Source organism: Chelmon rostratus, chromosome 4, assembly GCF_017976325.1.
Source record: "Chelmon rostratus isolate fCheRos1 chromosome 4, fCheRos1.pri, whole genome shotgun sequence".
In the NCBI taxonomy this organism is placed as follows: domain Eukaryota; kingdom Metazoa; phylum Chordata; class Actinopteri; order Chaetodontiformes; family Chaetodontidae; genus Chelmon; species Chelmon rostratus.
In genome coordinates this window covers 17642450-17659692 of record NC_055661.1, presented here as the reverse complement: position 1 = coordinate 17659692, position 17243 = coordinate 17642450, and the positions used below count along the sequence as shown (strand labels likewise).

Genomic DNA, 17243 nt, shown 5'->3' with positions numbered 1-17243 from the left:
CAGCAATGATAGTTTATTCAATAGAAGTCATTTATTAAAACTTTTCAACCGGCCAGACAATCAACAGTATCAATGTGCACTCATAAGAGAACAGTCAAGTGTTGCTTTCATGGAAACATGGTTTTAAATCTATTTCTACTTAAAAAAAAGCAGTATCCTGCTGGGGGTCTTGGGTGTGTTTTTCAGTGGATCAGCCCTTTTATTGCTCTACAACCTAAATCCCACCTTGTGGTGTGGGCCCCAGTGCAGTTAAGTCCCTCTTCACAGTCAGGCAAAACCTAGCTTCTACTCTTGTCACACTTGTTTTTAATATAAAATCTCGTGGACACCACTTATCTTAAAGAGATGCCCTTACTAACATATTAAAAATGTAATACCAGCTGTTGGTATGCAATGACCATGAATGTGCTGCAGTTTTTCACTGGGTTTGAGCCTGTTCCTGGTAAAGTAGTAGAGCACAGTCTAGTCATATCAAAACATGTCATCAACTTTTAGAATAACCAGTAAGCCTTTACATTTCAGAGAGACTTCAGTTCATCTGAGCCATAAAGCATTTGACCTTAGCAGACAACACCACTATATAAAATACCTCACATTTCACTAATGCCCACCTGTGTGCATACTTCTCGTAGCTCACCTAGGCACTATCAGCCTCATCAACACTTCAAACGAAACATTCAAACCAGTCGTAATAAGGCCTGGCCCGTGTGTCTGTCCAGTAAAGGTAATCCTACTTCACACACACATCTTAAAACACAAGTGCTTGTCACAGAATAGTGTTTAAAAAAAAAAAAAAAAAAACAGCAGCCAAGGCACAAAACTAAAGTCGAGTACAGCAAACCTGAAAAAAAAAACCTTGTCGAGAAATCATGCTGCCTGTCACAATGATTTTCAAAGTAGAAAAAGAAAAAGACACACACACACACGCACACAGTTTAAATCCATATTTCTAGGAGCAGTACATTGTTTTTTGTAAAGGCATCCTTTGCACCAGGGGGCGCCACATCTTTTCTGAGGAGTGATGGTAAACTAAACTGACAAAATCAAACCCTATTACAGAAAAATATAACTTTATCATCCCTAAGGGACTTTTGCAGTAGTCTTTTATACTCTCCCACAGACTACAACAACGTAAAAATGTTGAATAAATGATTCATTAAAAATAGATATATAATCTGGTTTATCAACAGATTTACTATATGCAATGTTTTTAATGTCTTTTTTTAGTCTATGTACAATCAAACATACCATGTATGTGTTTCCAAAGCTGTGGGAATGAATTTCTATTAAAGTCTAACTTTAGTTTGTTCTCTTTAACAGATGTTATACCACATGTTAGAAGAGTTTGTGTAAAAAAAAAAAAAGTTTTTCTTGTTGACCAAAGAAAGGATAAATGTATTATAACACAGTCCAGGTACATGTATCTTCATGTATTTACAAACAGCTCATTATAGCACAGTGAAAGAACCAGCAGTAATACAAAATCTACAAGAACAACACTTGGTTTTTTCTGTACAGGAACTTTCTTTATGTCCTTGTATTTGCCAGATTTTTACAGTATGCAGTGGTGAGGGTGACAGTAATGATGGCGTTTCTTCCTAATCTCACACTGAGTGAGCAGATTTACAATCATCTGTGCCTCTTTGCTTTTTTTTTCAAGATGAGCAGGATGCAGACTTACCCTGATCTGAAATCATCAATGGACCGTGTTTGATGTACACAAGCCACATGTATGTATCATATGTCAGAAATTCGTTAATCTCCAATAGGCGCAAGGGAAAAAAGCTTTTTTTTCAGTGTAGTTTAGCGGACGTCGACACTATCTGGCTTTGGGCAGTCTGCTGTTTATATTCCTCTGGTTGGTCAGGTTGTTCAGAACACAGTTGTTAGCCAGCGATGCCAGTTTGGAGTTGATTGCACCCTTTCTTTGTTCCCAGCTGCACTCGTCCCCTTCTTCCTCAGGCTCCTCCTCTTCCTCCTCATCATCCACCTCACTCTCCTCATCGCTCCGTTCGTCTCGCTCCACCTGTGCAGAAAAATATAAATTGAATAAAACATTTTTTTTTGCTACTCGTTGTCCTTCCCTTTTCATTTGCACTCCGCTCACCTTGCCCAGGAACACAAACTTGTAGACCATTCGCAGGATGAGATACGCCCAGAACACGTGCAGAGCTTGCAGCACTAACAGCAGCAAGTTGAAGAAATAATAACCAAAGAAGGGCTCAAAGAAATTAAGAGATGTCACCAGGGTTGTGTGCAGTACTCTGGGAAATAAACACAATGAGACACAGTCAGTTTTTGTATCACTTCAACACCAACTCATGAAAGGTTTAGATCACTGGTTTTCTCAACTTCCACTAGGGGTCGCCAAAGTTTCATGGAGGCCTTGATTTTAAGAGGTGTGAGAAAACCTCTTTAAAAAACAATACACACTAGGCCTGTATCTTAGCATTTCATTTGTTTCTGTGAAAAAAAACTGAATGAAATTATCATTTGCTACACAGCTTATTCCTGCATCAGAAAAAATGTGCAGTTAAACCATTTACTGTTCCCTATTTGAGTTAATTGTACAGTTTATCAGTTGTTCTGTTCTGTTATTGTTACACATTGAACATAATATGAAACATCCATAAAATATGCCACTTAGTCAGGGTTCAGTGATAGAAAAGGGTCCTTAAAGGGAAAAGGCTGGGCACCACTGGTTTAGAGCATTTCAAGCCACTCAAGTACTATTTCTCTGCACTTTGCCAGAGACAGAAAAACCTGCTGCTCTCAGCTAAGTAACCATTGATGTCAGGTTGGTGGGAGAGAGAGAGAAGGGAAAAGATGCATGAGGAAATACGATACAACATGGACGCAGTCGGGTGCTCCAGAACAACGGAGCATATCCTCTACAGCTCGAGCAAAACATTAGTACACACTGAAGGGGCTACAAAAACAACATTCAAAAGGTGGCGGAGTGTGTGATGCAATATAAAAATCTGCAGGAAATCTGACTTGTTGTATTAGCAACCAGACCCGCAAACCAAATGACCGCTGCATGGAAACCTGGTGAGTTTGAGGCTATGTGCAATGGCATGCATTCGTATTTGGTAAATTTTAACATCTGGCAACACAGTTTCATTGCAAAACTAGGAGAAAACACAACGTTTTACCTGGCAGGTAACACCACTAGCCTCGTCACCAGGAAGACCAGAGCGAAGACAACAAACAGCGAGTCACAAGTCCTCCTCCAGCCACTGTAGTGAAACATCTTGGCAGACTTTCAGAAGAAAAAAATGCCTGTTAGTTAGTTAGTTATCAATAACCGCAAAAAAGAGACTTTCACAGCGTACTTCTGTGATTAATCTCTTCAAATAATCCTCTGCTTTTTGCAGACAGTTTCAATGAGAGGTTCAGGGCTGACTGCAGATAGTCTCCATTATCTACCCTGAAAACATTTAATTAACATTGAACTGTTGTAACCAGAGCTGAACAATTAATCAAAAATTACCAAATGTGCAATATTCAAAATGTGTCACAACATACCATTATAAATGAAGCCCTGTGGTGCTACAGAGATGACTCTGGCCTATAAATCATATGCACATTCTTGTTTGGTACAGACCCAAGAGAAAAAAAATCACATCATCATCATTTTTTATATATTTATCAGTGAAAAATGAAATGCAAAAATTACCACTCCCACTAAAATCATGACTCAGATTGCAAGCATAATATCTCTCAAGCATATTTGCAATCTGTTTTTGCATATCGTTCAGACCTAGTTTCAACATCCGTAGTTTCACTGCACATTCACTAAATCAGTATAATTTTCAAATTTAAAACAAGAACAGCTTAAACCTTCCAATACTTCAAATGCTCCCTATAGTCATCCTTTAAGTTAAAATACTAGACAGAGTCTAAAAACCAACAACCTTTGCTCCAAAATGGATCCCCATCATATTCTAAAAAGAGCTGAAATTATTAAATATAACAGGGTTAACAGTTCCCCCACTCAGATACACACACCTAGTTATACAGAGCATAGTTATAGTGGCTGAATATCATTGTTCCTTTATGTGCCAGATGACGGCCAGTCACGCCTGAGGTCACATGACTAGCTCTGCATATTTCCTCATCTCTGAGATGACAGTGACAGTCTTGATTTTCAGATGTTATCAGTGAAATGTTACACCCAGGAACACCAGCCTCATAAAACCAAGGACAATGGACCCACTGTGTCGCTGACGATCCTGCAGGTAATCATTTTACAGCCACAAAGGGTGTTTTTATTTTTACCATTGACCATAATGCTTTTCTGTGCACAGCTCAGTTCAGACCGGACGCAGGGTTAGACTGTGTTGAGGACGGGAAAACTTCCGCAATTAATACACAAAGACAGCATTCAAGTCAAGTTCCCTTTGACCTTTAAGCAATGTTTTTGGCTTTTCAAAACATGCAAGCAGGCAAAATTCAATCATCTTTCAATACATTTGAACGGCACAGTTTGTATTTCCTCCTTCTTTTTTCTCCATCTAAAAGCAACCCAGATGGCCTTCTTCACTGGGAAACTGGAATGTGGTTGTTTTTACCTCCAGGAGGAAGTCAGAGGAGTCGTGCACCAGCATCACCAGAGTGCCAACCCTCACAAAGTTGGCACAGTAGGAGAAACCGATGAGGAATATGGTGGCGATGTGATGAATCACCTGCTCCTTGAAATCCTGGAACACACACACGAGCACACAGAGACCACACAGTATGAGGAGGACGCACGGCAGCGTAACCGAGAGTTAAGCAGCTCTCCGTCTGTGGCTCTGTTCATCAGTTGTGTCCAAGCACTGGGATGCCAGATTTACACCATGTCTGGAGTAATTTGCTGTTGTGTTTGAAGCTCAAATATGTTCGATCAGCTTGGAGCCTCTGGTGAATTTTTCCTCACAGAATTTCTCTCTCACATTTGCAAAGAAAGCTGCAGCAGCAAGCATCTCAAATGGTTTCCTCAAAGCACAATAACATGAAAAATAGAGGAATTACACTGATTAGTTACAATAATTTTTATATATGAAGCAGTTTAGCACTACAAAAAAGTCTAACTGAGGAGTTTCATGACATTTAAATGTTTGCTGAGTTCCTCTGGATAGCTGTGGAGCAAATTTCTTCTTCTGTGTTTATTTCAGTGAATTTTATAGTGTGTGCTAATCGCTTACTAAAGATTTCACATTCTGCAATGCTCAGTTCCAAAATGAGAGCAAAGCACACTAAGTTATGATGTAATATCAGATAATCCAGAGCATAATCCGTATTAAACATAATCTCGCAAGAGAAAAACAACATTTGGATTACACTGCGCAAAAAAGTCATCATGTTGACTAAAAGTTCAAATCTCTCAGGCGCAAAAATGAGAGGAAATGCACAGGAAACCATCTGAAAACCAACAGGATGTGGCTGTGAGTTTGTGTGTGTGTGTGTGTGTGGCCCAGACTCACTTTTCGCTTGACATCCACTGAGACACACAGAAGCAGCGACACATAGAAGCCCATTTCCAAGATGTAATACCAGCGATGAGCTTCGGCCACCGGCTGCAGAACGAGGGGATGAGAGAAAAGGGTGAGTCGGTGTTTACACTCGGCGGTGCGTAACTGCAACTGAAGCATCTCCATAATCCTGCTTATCTGTGAAGCCTCGGGAAAACACACTGAACACGGATGCTGACGCTGAAAGGATTTGAATGAACTGATATTGCAGAGTGATGATGGTCCACCTGCATGCATGTGTTGAGACAGATCTGAAGATTGGTGGGGTTTTGGGGGTCTCGTTGGCACCTTTGTCCTAACACTACGCAGGACTCCACACCACAGAGCATTTACAGCTTTTCCCTGTCTGGTTGGTGTGCGTGCGTCTAGTCTAGTGGTTAGTCAGTGTCTCCAAAGCTCTTCATGGTCAAATAAGAGCTCTGTCACGTTCCAATGAGGATCATTCTGTATAAAAACAACACAGTCAAACTGCTTTCAAAGGAAGGAAGTATTAACCACGAAAGAAAGTGGTGGCGTGCTATCCCAAATCAATTACACCTCTTGCCGAACACGCAGCATTCAAAGTCTGCAGTGCCACAATGATCGGAAGTTGACTGAGGCATTAAATACACAATCCCCGTCGGAGGCCGCGAGACCTCAGAGAAGGAAAAAAGGTCAGCGTTGCCTGCAGGAGCTGTAATCAGTCAAAGCGCAGATACGGAGAGCTCTGCATTTTTTCAAGTGTTTTCTGTTCGAGGCCGTGACCCCGCGAGGAAGAGCCGTCTCCGCCGGAGGAATGCCGACCTGCAGGCAGAGCTAACTGTCAGCAAGCACGCCACAGATATTAGCTTTTCAAACTAAAACTGTGGGCAAAAGGAAAAAAATCTGGAAACACAAAAGCATCCAGGCCAACAGTAAAGGAAGTGAAGGAACGGAGATGAAAGTTAGTGGGTGGGTGGAGTGCTCTGTCAAAACCACCAAATCATCTGCGGCTAAATCCTTCAGCACAGACTAAAGACTTTGTCTTGCTGGGTCACTCCCGGCTATTGTTTTTTCTACTCTCCTTTCTTTTAAGTCTGTTGGTGTGTGTTCCAGCTGTGTTCGTGATGCTTTCAAATGTCTTGTTTTGTCTGGCCAACAGTTTAAAGCCAAACATGTTCACATAAAGTGGAGAAGAGAAGCAAAACCTCACATTTGAGAGGTGAAACAAGCGAATGTTTGGTTGACCAATTAATCAATTTTCAAAACTCTTGATTAACTTTCAGGTAGTCAGTTAATCTATTGATTATTTCAGCACTAATTTGTATAGTGATCTGAAACAATTCTGTTGCACTGTGTCTAAATTAAAAGACATCAATAGAAGTAGAAGCGTTTCAAATATTTGAGAGTTCTTTCTGGCATGAAGTCACCTGGATTACGAGGCAGCGTTGCTTCCTTGAAATACTGCCTGACATGTTGTGATAATGTTTGACAGTTTGTAGCACCATGAGGTTTCCGGCTCACCTGTTTGGGATAACCCCTCCAACACTCGCTGTAATCCCAGAACCACGGAGTCTGGAAGATCAAACAGTCATCAGCAGAGTCTTCACGCGATACAAGCTTTAGTCCCATTGCTATTCCTGCACATTGTATCTGTAATGGAGGCATGCTTATCTCTTAAAAGAAACAAAAGTGTCTAACAGACTTACATTAATTAAAGAGCCGAGCCCTGCAGTGAACGCTATGAGGTAGAAGACAAAGCGCCAGCTGCACGGATAGAAATAAACACCGACATTTGTTAGTGGCTACAGTATAAATTCAATTAGCGAATTAGTTTTTATCAGGAACAAGTTGATGGGATGTTGTAGAGCAGTACTGTGCATTCACATGAATATGAAAGGAGTCATTCCAGCGTGCTGAATTTGACTGACGTGATCAGGTCAAATCGGCACCAGGATGAGCAAGTTGACGGTGACCGATGCAGCAAACTTTACCGGAGTGTGACATGACATCAGTAAAGTCGCTGCTGTTCATTTGACACTTTGAATACATCCATTTATGGCTTCCTGCGCACAGATGCACTGTGCTTGAGAAAGTTAAAGACTCACGAGGCCTCGCAGAACTTTTTGGTGTTGCTTGGTCGGTCCTGGTTCCTCCTGTGTCTGAACCAGGTCTGGATCTTTCTCTGGGAGAGTCCGCACTGCTTCCCCAAGCTCACCACCTCACTCTGAGTGCACACAAACACAAATATGTGTTACTGCTTCATTACAGGCCAATGCAGATCATGCAAGCTGCATATTTAGCCTGCCAAAATGGAGGACCCCTTTAATGATAAATGTGGATAATCCAACCATTTACTTTGCACTAATGGGTGTGTAACAAGAGCACTGTTTCTCTGATATTCCCTGCTCTCTCTTCTTGCGTCCTGATATCTTACACTGGGTGGTGCTTTTTGAAAGGGATCTTATGCTTGGAGAAACTCTACTCGTGTTGTTTAAAGGACAAAAAATTCCCCCTGACTGCATTGTGCATCTTACAAATTAACATCATACTTCTTTTCTCCCTCCTGCCAAGCGTCTGCGGCCTGGTATTTACATGGCAGAACAACAAAGGAATCTGGCTGGTGCCGCTGCTGCTAGTCCAGGCCACATGGAAATACATGATTTGCAAATAAGTCAGGGCAGACAGATAAAACAGAATATTTACACACATGCACATGACCATACACACACAAGCAACACAGACCAGCGCTGCATTTTCATTTAATATGCCAAGTCATGTCATGACATATCTGACAGGTGTAGAGCACTGCTTGTCTGCACAGGAACATCGATGACACGACGCCAAATGAAACCAGGAGGGTGGAGAATTTCCATGTGAACCTGAACCTCTCTGTAACTTGCCTGCACCTGTTCACTGGTTGAGGAAAAAGATTTAAAACTCACGTGGGAACAGTTGTGATTGCGCGGTAACTGCATTATTGATTAGCTATTTTTAAATGCAAAAGTAAATTAACGTTTCTGATTAGTAGCTCAACAAAAGGAAATGTGGCAATAAAAGTCGACAACGACAACTGAGGAGGACAGACAGCAGAATGATGGCAGAGCTGTTTCGAGGAAGCAACGGTTTCTCACACATGAATCAGAGCATTTAAATTTCCTCTATCATGACTAATCATTGCACCTCTGTAGAACATCAACCACTTCAGTGTGAATCATGGATTACGTGTCTGTCTGGGAATTTCCGTTTTATTTTTTTTATCGCTTCCTTGTTCTGAGACAATAATAAATAAAACTGTCAAACCATGCGCCTCATGGAAGACGAACTCCACACACATACACTAGCAACACATGTGAAACTGTGCTAGTACTACTTCACATCTATCTTTTCATTTTCTGCATTTCACTTTGCAAATGTATGCAAACCTCTGCAGGTTTGCATTAGCAGGTCACGCATTGTCCTTCTCCGTTCGTGACTACCTCACAGACACATAAAAGCATTCGGAGTGGGACGCTGACAACTTCCACTGAGTTTTGCATCTACTGTGCAGCGTTGAACGGCTTTATCTGCAGACACATGCGCTATTTTAACATGAAGAACTCCTTCCAGACACATTTTTATCTCCTCCTGCTGTACCCAGGTGTGTAGGTGTGGTTGCAGGAGTGTAATATCAAGGATGAATAAAAATACATTTATGTTAATCTATAAATAATAATAATACATTAATATAACACTGGCTATCAACTGATGTATTATTAGTGCAATAAAACTACTTACAGTCACATTTAGTATAAAGGGGTCCTGTATGGTGTTTTATTACTAACATTAACATTCTCCTCTCTTTTTTGTTATTATTATCTGCATTCTTCAAACTATTTCAATAACTTTTTAATTAAAAATATTATTTTCAGTTTTTAGAATGATTTTTTAACATCTGTCCAGGGACTAGAGATGAAAAAAACTCATGCATGTTTTTGTCAAATCAATAAACAGATAAATCTATCTTTGATTTATGTTCAGTTCTAGCATCTTTTTTGGGAGGAAAAAAAAATACTGGTTAAATGTTTAGTGTTGTGGTAGTCTCAGCCCTTAGTGTGCAGGTCCTCCTCTCAGGCTGTATACAGCCACAACAAGTCTAGGGCAGCCTGTATGACACCTGCGAGGTGAAACGCAGGGCAAAAAAAAGCTGCTGCTCGTAAAGCTTATTGCTGTGAGCGCAGGGTAATAATTGAAGAGGCTACTCGGATGAACATGAGAGGACACCTGTTAACCAAACTGAAAATGTAAACTCAAATAAGAATAGGAAATGATCAGTTAGAGATGAGAGATTTTCTGTCCAAAACATGGGAGGCAGAGCAGGAATACAAACTTGCGATGGTTGCCGACTGTTCTGCTTGTAGAAGGTCTCCAGCTTCGGGACGGAAGCGGCTCGAATCCGAATCCGGTCCTTCACACCTAAACGTTTGCTTAAAGGGACAGCGATGAGCCTGAGAGGACAGAGAACAGGAGATAAATTGCTTTTTTTTTTTTTTTTACCATCAACTTCAATCCTGACAGCACAACAAACTGGATTACTGTATAATTCCAGAGGGATTAATGTGAGATGACATCAATATCTGTCCAACGTGATCCTACCACTGTACAGGACAGAGAAATGGCAACAGGATCGCTCATTGTGCTGCTCCTGACAGCATGCACAGCCGCTCCCGTGGGTGTATTGTGACATTTGGCTAGACTGTCTTTGTCATTAGCTGATATGGCATCAAGAGACACCTGATCTGCATGTGTGTGCGTGCTACAGAGTGACGGAGACAGAGAGAGCGACAGAGAAGAATAATGACAACGTGAGTGTGTAAGCACCGGAGAGATGTTTCGATAAGTGTGTGTGTGTGTACGTGCACGTGCATAATCACATGTGTGTAACTCTAGCTCAGAGATAATCATCCTGAAGTGGGCAGGGAGGGAGAGATCAGAGAGGATGAGAAGGTCAGGACAGCTTTACACTGAGAGACAAACATGGTCTCTGGTTACAGGACCGTCTGACACACACACACACACACACAATAGAGGAAACAGCTGTGGGCCGGGGTAATCAAATAAAGACACACCTTTTCACCTTCCAGCTGACTGACCGCTCCTCAGACATAAACAACTCCTAAATACTTAATTGTCCACCGCTAACACACACAGGTGCACGCTGGTACTCAGCTACAGTATGACACTATTCACTGACCCCTCCTCTGCTACTATTACATCTAACGTTACAATTCTGCGAGTACATTTCTGACGAAGGTACAAACAAAAAGACAAACAGTTGTACTAATCTTACATGTCAAGGAAGCTCACGCAGTTGCTCAACTTCAGGACAGGTAATTCAGTAGCCGATAACGAAAGCATGTGAAAACAAGCCTCCTATCTGTTCATTCATCACACGTCAGTGCAGCATCTCAGATCCCGTCCTGCTACCAGCAAAACTAGTTAAGTGTACAGGCAAGTTGACTGTGAAGCTGTTAAGCATGAACTGCCAAAACAAAACCGCAACATTATGAGCTAAGAGGTGGGAAAGCAGCTCCAGAAACGACATACAAACGAAACGTTCCATTAATTAATAATTTCCCACATCTAATGTCATATAACTGGGTGATAATACCTACGATATAACTGACCTTGAAGATATTTGTGATGAATATTTCACTTACTGGTTTTAACACTATGCAAATGAGTAAAGGACTTTTATGACCCAAGAGGCTTTTTTGTAGAGCTTATTGAAATGGAAGTTTCAAGGCAATCTGACTCACTGTGTGACGGACAGGCCTTTCCAATATTCTGTTTTTTGGGCCTCAATCACAGCGCCACCATCTGGCTGGTAGGGCTTGTGTTTATAAGTTCTAGTTATTGGGCCAAATTGAACTATGTGTGAAAGAGGCTCTGGGGAAAACTCTGCTGTGAAGTTGGTGGAAGGCACCTCCCTCATCGGCTGGATTTCAAACAACGATGAGAATTCATACAGGAGGGCAACTGTGGCTGTCAGGAGGTGGAGCGGTTGTCCACTGATCAGAAGGTTGGTGGTTCGATCGCCGGCCACGGCAGTCTACGTTTCGAAGTATCCTTGGGCACGATACTGAACCCCAAGTTGCTCCCGATGCTGTGTGAATGGTAGCATGGTTGTAAAGAGTGGTCGGCAGACTAGAAAAGGGCTATATATTACTAATACAACCCATTTACATATTGGGAGGAAACCAACAATTGTGCAGGGTGCTGCACAGAGAAGAACATACTGCTCAATGCCCCTCACGTTTCTAAGTGGTATTGTTGTTAGCACGGCTGTTGCAAAGGCAACCGGATCTTATTCTGTCTTTCTCAGGGTCCAGCAGCTACCAGCAACATAGGATACGCTGCATTTGTTTCCAAATTTCTGTGAAAAAAAACACCACTTTGAAAAAAGCATACTCACTGATGAGGTAAAGTAAAATTGTCAGAAGTTTATGTGGTGTAACAACATGGTTTGAGACGTATTGCCTCATGCAAGCAAGCACAGCAGGGGTTGGCGTCAGGGTGCCAAGTTCTTGATAACTTTTACAGAGAAGCCATAGAAAGCATCCTGACATGTGCACTGTGATGGAAGTTATGGCTGCAACTAGCTATTACTTCAAGTTATTAGGTTTTGTTTCACCAGTCCAAAACCCAATAATATTAGATTTACTATAGTGTACGCTGCAAGTGCTTACATTTTAGTCATTTTTGCTTAAAAAATGACTTTAAATGAATTGATTATCAAAATAGTTGCAGTTTAACTTTCTGTGGATGAACTCAATTAATCACACTCTAATGTAAATATAGCCTTATAGTAGAGATGAAATCACATCTCCTGTCATATTCTGCAACAACATTTTGGCACATTCAACAACATGTGGCAAAAAAAGACATTTTGCTCTGTTTGTTTTCTTCCTGCGAAACAAATATAACATGTGCACGTGCAGGTTTGAACCAAACTATTTCAACCAGTAATGCCATGACATCCACCCGTCACTCACTCATCTTTTAGTGGCACAGAGCTCAGACTGATTCATGCGCAGGCGTGTCTTCCTGTGTCTTCCGTGGGATGGAGGAGGGCTAAGTCTGCCTGCGTTCGGTAATGGCGGTCATGAAGGTGCTGAAAGAGGTGTGTGGTCCTTTATGATTGGATGGAGACTAGCATCCATCCAATCACTGTAGTTCTCCATGTTTGTTATGACATGCCCACTTTTCAACTTTCATATCAAATTCCTCCCAACGCACTTACCCCACTTCACTTGGACATACGTTACAGTATGGGAGCAAAATGCTGTTTTATGTGGACTTTAAATTCTGTTAAGTGCTTCAAAAAGAGGACTAACATCCACCTCTGGTTGCCTGCTGTAATTATGTCATACTGATGAAAAGATTCAACTCCCTTTTGACCACAGAGTTGTTTTGACCCTTTTAAGTCTCTTGATGCTTCAGCAGGATTATCATAATAAGCCCTACAGAGGATTTACATTAAAGTTTTCCCATCTGAGCACGCACTGCTTGGTATATCTCTACAGAGGCTGTTAGCATCTTTAGTAATTTATACTGTGAATCAGCAGCACTGAACATTAGTAAGTAACCACCAACCCCATCACTGCTGTATTTCCTCCAACATGTACATCACGTTCTGTATGGCTGAACTCAGTCCCTCTGGGAGGAGAGCGGGCTTTCACACAGTCAGCAGTTAAAAACTGTCTACTCATGATGCCTGCCTCCCTCTGCACGTCTGATCTATACCCTCCTTTCACAGGGAGCGCTAATGACGGGCAAAGAAGCCACACACGCAGCCCAGCAGGCAGCAAAGCAGCCAGTCATCCAGCCAGCACGGCCAATGCAAGAGTAAATCAGATTCACACAATGTGTTTAAACATTTGCTTTCACCTGGCGACAGACTCAAACAGCTCACAATCACGCTTTCGTAGGTCCACCATAAATAAACTTACTACTGCTCCAGTGAGTCAAGCAACAACAATGAAAAAGAGGATGTTGCATCTGTGCTTTCGTGGTCCAGCTGTGTCCAGGTGTGCCTCACCTCTCGAAGACATATCTGAGGGCGATGAAGGCAAAGGCCAGCGGCAGGGTGTAGATAAGATCCCTGGGTAGAGGAAAGCGGCCCCCACCCTCCTTCATTTCTAGGTCCTGCCAGAGGATTCCAGGAGGAAGCCAGTACACCTCCTGCCATAGCCACTCGTTTAACAGGGCCTCCATCCTGAGGGGAGGAGAGGGCGAGAACAGTGTTTCATGTGAGTGTCTGCCGGGCTCCCAAGCCTGACCTGTTAAAACATTCATGCCTTATTCATATTTATGCCACACAGCAGCTGAGACCCTCAAGATAAGACATTAAAGGACACACAGAGGGAGCAAAGCAGCGTTTTGCACGTTCATGCTTGATCTGAATGAACTACACCAGGGTGCCACTCGTGATTCATTTCATCACTGATTGATCTGCACATTATTTTCTTGATCTCTTGATCTTAATTGATTCATTGCTGCTCTCGATTAAAAATCTGAAAATGAGATTTAAATTAGTTTCAGAGTCTAAATGAGGTCTTCCTCCTTGTATCCAAGCAACAGCACAAAACCCAAAGATGTTCAGTTTACATACGACGTCACAGCAGCATCACATTAGAGAAGCTGAAACAGAGAAGGTGTTGGCATGTGTGCTTAAAAATGACAGGAACAAGTAATTGATCACACTAACAGCTGCCTAATCGATTAATCATTTATTTATCATCATTCCCACACACAGTTTGATTTGACCAGGAAACAAGAAGAAACAACAGCACATTAAAAAATAGGACAGAACAACATACACCGGCCAAAACAAACATATAAACAAACAAACAAACCCAGTCAAGCATGAGTCTCTGCATGCAGTCCAGCAAAACCTGAACAAGGCAGCCTTGATGAAGCGCTCTCTATCAAAACCGCACACGCATGCACGCACGCACGCACCCACGCGCACGCAAACACATCCATAAACATACACACATACACGGACCCAGACACACTCCACTTCCTGCGGTTATGAAAGCGCATGCTCGAAGCTGATCGATCTGAGCTCAAAAGGCGCTTCCTACAGCGCCACATTGATCGGTATTGGTATCGATGAGCGGCGCAGCGTGATCGCGCGTGTTACAGCCTCCAGGCAGCCCGCTGGCAAGAGAAAATAGACCAGGCTGCGCATGACAGCGAGGAACCAGACCAGAAACACAACACACACCTTTTTCCTAAAGGTCCTAAATAAACCAGGCTGTGCGCTACACACACGCAGCATACAGACTATCAATAACAATACCGCCAGTCCGGCAGCCACAGGAAGGAAGCCCACCTCTCACACCCAGCCGAACAGCCTCGAGCTGCACAGCCCCATCAATACACACACTACTTCTCCACATGGATCCATCCTAAATGCCCCCCAAAACCTCCCCCAAAACGTGAAAAGGGCCTAATTTTTGCTCTGTAACAGAACAGAAATGCGACATTGCGGTTACCTGTCCGCGCTCCTGTGACGGAGATGAGAAGCGTACAGCTGCAAATGGGAGAGGAGGAGGAGGAGGTGGAGCGCGTTTGACGCAAAATGCTCCTGCTGAGGGCGGAGAGAGGCACGCGCTATCATCATCATCATCATCATCATCAACATCCCATTGGGTTTTCTGTCACCCAGCATGAGATAAGCGAGCGTTCGTCATGCCTTAGCAGAGCGTGTTGTATGAGCCTGTCATCATGTTTTACAGCATGCTGTCTGTATGTAAGAGGTTTACAAATGTGGCAACACCCAAGAGTGATCTTAAGCCAAAAAGTGATCAGTTTGAAAGATTTTTAATTGGAAAAATGTTTGGATTGGTTACAATCTAAGCAGGTAAAAGAATGAAAATTAAATAATGCAACAAACTAACAACATAATAAGAGCCATTACGATAGTTAGAAAAAAATTATCTCTTTATTTTTCTAGATAACACATCTATAAATCATGTTAAATACAGTCTAGTTTCCATATGTAGGCCTAAACAAGGACATTACTCTTATAAACACAGGAAACAACAGTGTAGTATTGCTTGTAATCATGTGTCTTGCCATAAAATGCAAACACTTCTTTGGCCACAGTTATGATCATTCAGTTCCAGAAAGGTTTCACAGACACATGCCTTTGCTATTACCTGGGACATCGAGTTATTTGCACGTAAGGACTGATTGATCCAGATAAAAGCAGCTGCAGACGTGATAGAATCAGTTTTTGGCAAACGATCACTTTTTGGGGCAGGACACCCTCTCAAAAAGCAAATCAGTGTGGATGTTTCATTCCCTTTGGCTTGCTGCAGTTTCGTTTGTTTTAGCTTTTTTCTCACTTTGATCTGCATTTAACCCTCAAAAATGTGTTTAAAAGTTTACCTGCTTTGCAAAACAAGTGAAGGATTTTTCAGTATCTTTGAGGAAAACAGGGCCTCGCAGTGTTCAGTGAATCACCAACTCTGCTGAAGCAGGAGCTGAGCATCTACGGCTAAATAAATTAGTTTGTTTTTTCTTTTCTTTTAAGTATATTTTGGTGTCAGTAATGAGCCTTGGAAAATTCTGGAGAAAGCCTCAGCAGGAGCCTGAATTTTGTCCTACTTTCCTCTTGTTCTACTTCCCAAGGTGAGCAGAGAGAAATGAACAGAGACATTGAGTGACAAGCAGGCAGCGCTTTCATCGATGATCTCTTTGTAGCATCCCCTGACTGTAGTGCACCAAATGATGTAGACAGTCACATTTGCAGAGCTGGTACAGGCACAACAGAGAAGAAAATATTGGGAAGCAACCTGGGGAACTTCATTTTGTTTTAAATATTCTGTCAGAGAGCTCATTTAGCTGTAAGACTTGTGAGACAGTAACAAGTAATGTTACAGTTTGTTATAGAAGAGAGAGGAAACACGTTTTCAGTGCATGGGGTGGGTTCAGGAAACTACACTAAAGCTGGCAGAGAAAGAAATGCAGTATGGAAATGCTTCCTGTCACTGATACCATTTATCAATCAACGGTCACGTTAAGAGAGCTGATAAGATTTAGAGCTGCACTCACATGACGCTGCCTTTCATACCAGTCATACTCTAATAGTTCATACAGAGGGAAAGGCTTCTGAAGGAAATGTACACCCAGCTATTGTTTCTCTACAAAACCTTGATATGAAGTTTTCAGGCAGACATGTAGTGGACATTCGAGAAATGAACATTTTCAGGTATGGTCCTAGGTTACTGGTGTCATATGTAGGAGTGTCACATAGCATTTGACCTCTTTGTGTAATCCAGATGAGAAGTGGGAGGTTTTATTCCAGGCATCGCACCTTCTGGAGGTTAAAGTCCCATTTCACTTCTGCACAGACAATGACTGACAGCTATGTTTCTGCCAAATGTGCTACTATACGTAGAGCCTAGAGGACAAAGACTGCTTTGAAGGTGCCAGACAGTAAATTCAAACATCGGTGTAGCGCTCCGCAGAATAGATAGCTTCACCTGCGCTCACAGGTGCCATTTGTTTAGTATAAGAATGCCGGCCTCACCTGCATATGTCTTCCTTTTTTTTGTCATAAGTATGTTGTTTAGTTTGCAGGACTTGTTCATGATGCAGACAGAACATGTGACTGACGAGGCAGCCTTGATGGAGAGATGAAGAGATTTTTCTGTCTGCGGCTGTGGAATTCTTGAGATATGTGTGACGGATCCTGCAAGAAGTGGATCACATGCT

The 17243-nt window shown here is 42.2% G+C and overlaps 1 protein-coding gene across 2 annotated transcripts; it reads right to left on the bottom strand.

The window, feature by feature from the left end:
• Positions 1 to 9: 9 nt before the first annotated feature.
• Positions 10 to 15081, bottom strand: LOC121605046 (ceramide synthase 2-like). Of its 2 annotated transcripts, none has more exons than XM_041934780.1 (11): positions 15017 to 15081; positions 13555 to 13731; positions 9844 to 9961; positions 7583 to 7701; positions 7184 to 7241; positions 6999 to 7049; positions 5469 to 5561; positions 4575 to 4703; positions 3156 to 3262; positions 2108 to 2264; positions 10 to 2026 (listed from the first exon to the last, which is right to left on the bottom strand). In XM_041934780.1, the coding sequence occupies exons 2-11, from the start codon at positions 13728 to 13730 to the stop codon at positions 1820 to 1822; spliced, it is 1215 nt and encodes a 404-aa protein (XP_041790714.1). In that variant the 5' UTR covers position 13731; positions 15017 to 15081; the 3' UTR covers positions 10 to 1819. The 2 variants fall into 2 exon arrangements, with proteins under 2 accessions (XP_041790714.1, XP_041790715.1); XM_041934781.1 differs by lacking the exon at positions 15017 to 15081 and adding an exon at positions 14854 to 14875.
• Positions 15082 to 17243: the final 2162 nt, after the last annotated feature.

Bases quoted from the DNA above. Each gene is read 5' to 3' on its own strand.
- LOC121605046 (XM_041934780.1), bottom strand. From the start codon at position 13,730: ATGGAGGCCCTGTTAAACGAGTGGCTATGGCAGGAGGTGTACTGGCTT. The intron at 7,702-9,843 runs GTTTGTATTCCT...GTGTGCACTCAG, and splicing joins ACAGTCGGCAACCATCGCAA to AGTGAGGTGGTGAGCTTGGG. The intron at 2,265-3,155 runs GTAAAACGTTGT...TTTATTTCCCAG, and splicing joins CTAGTGGTGTTACCTGCCAG to AGTACTGCACACAACCCTGG.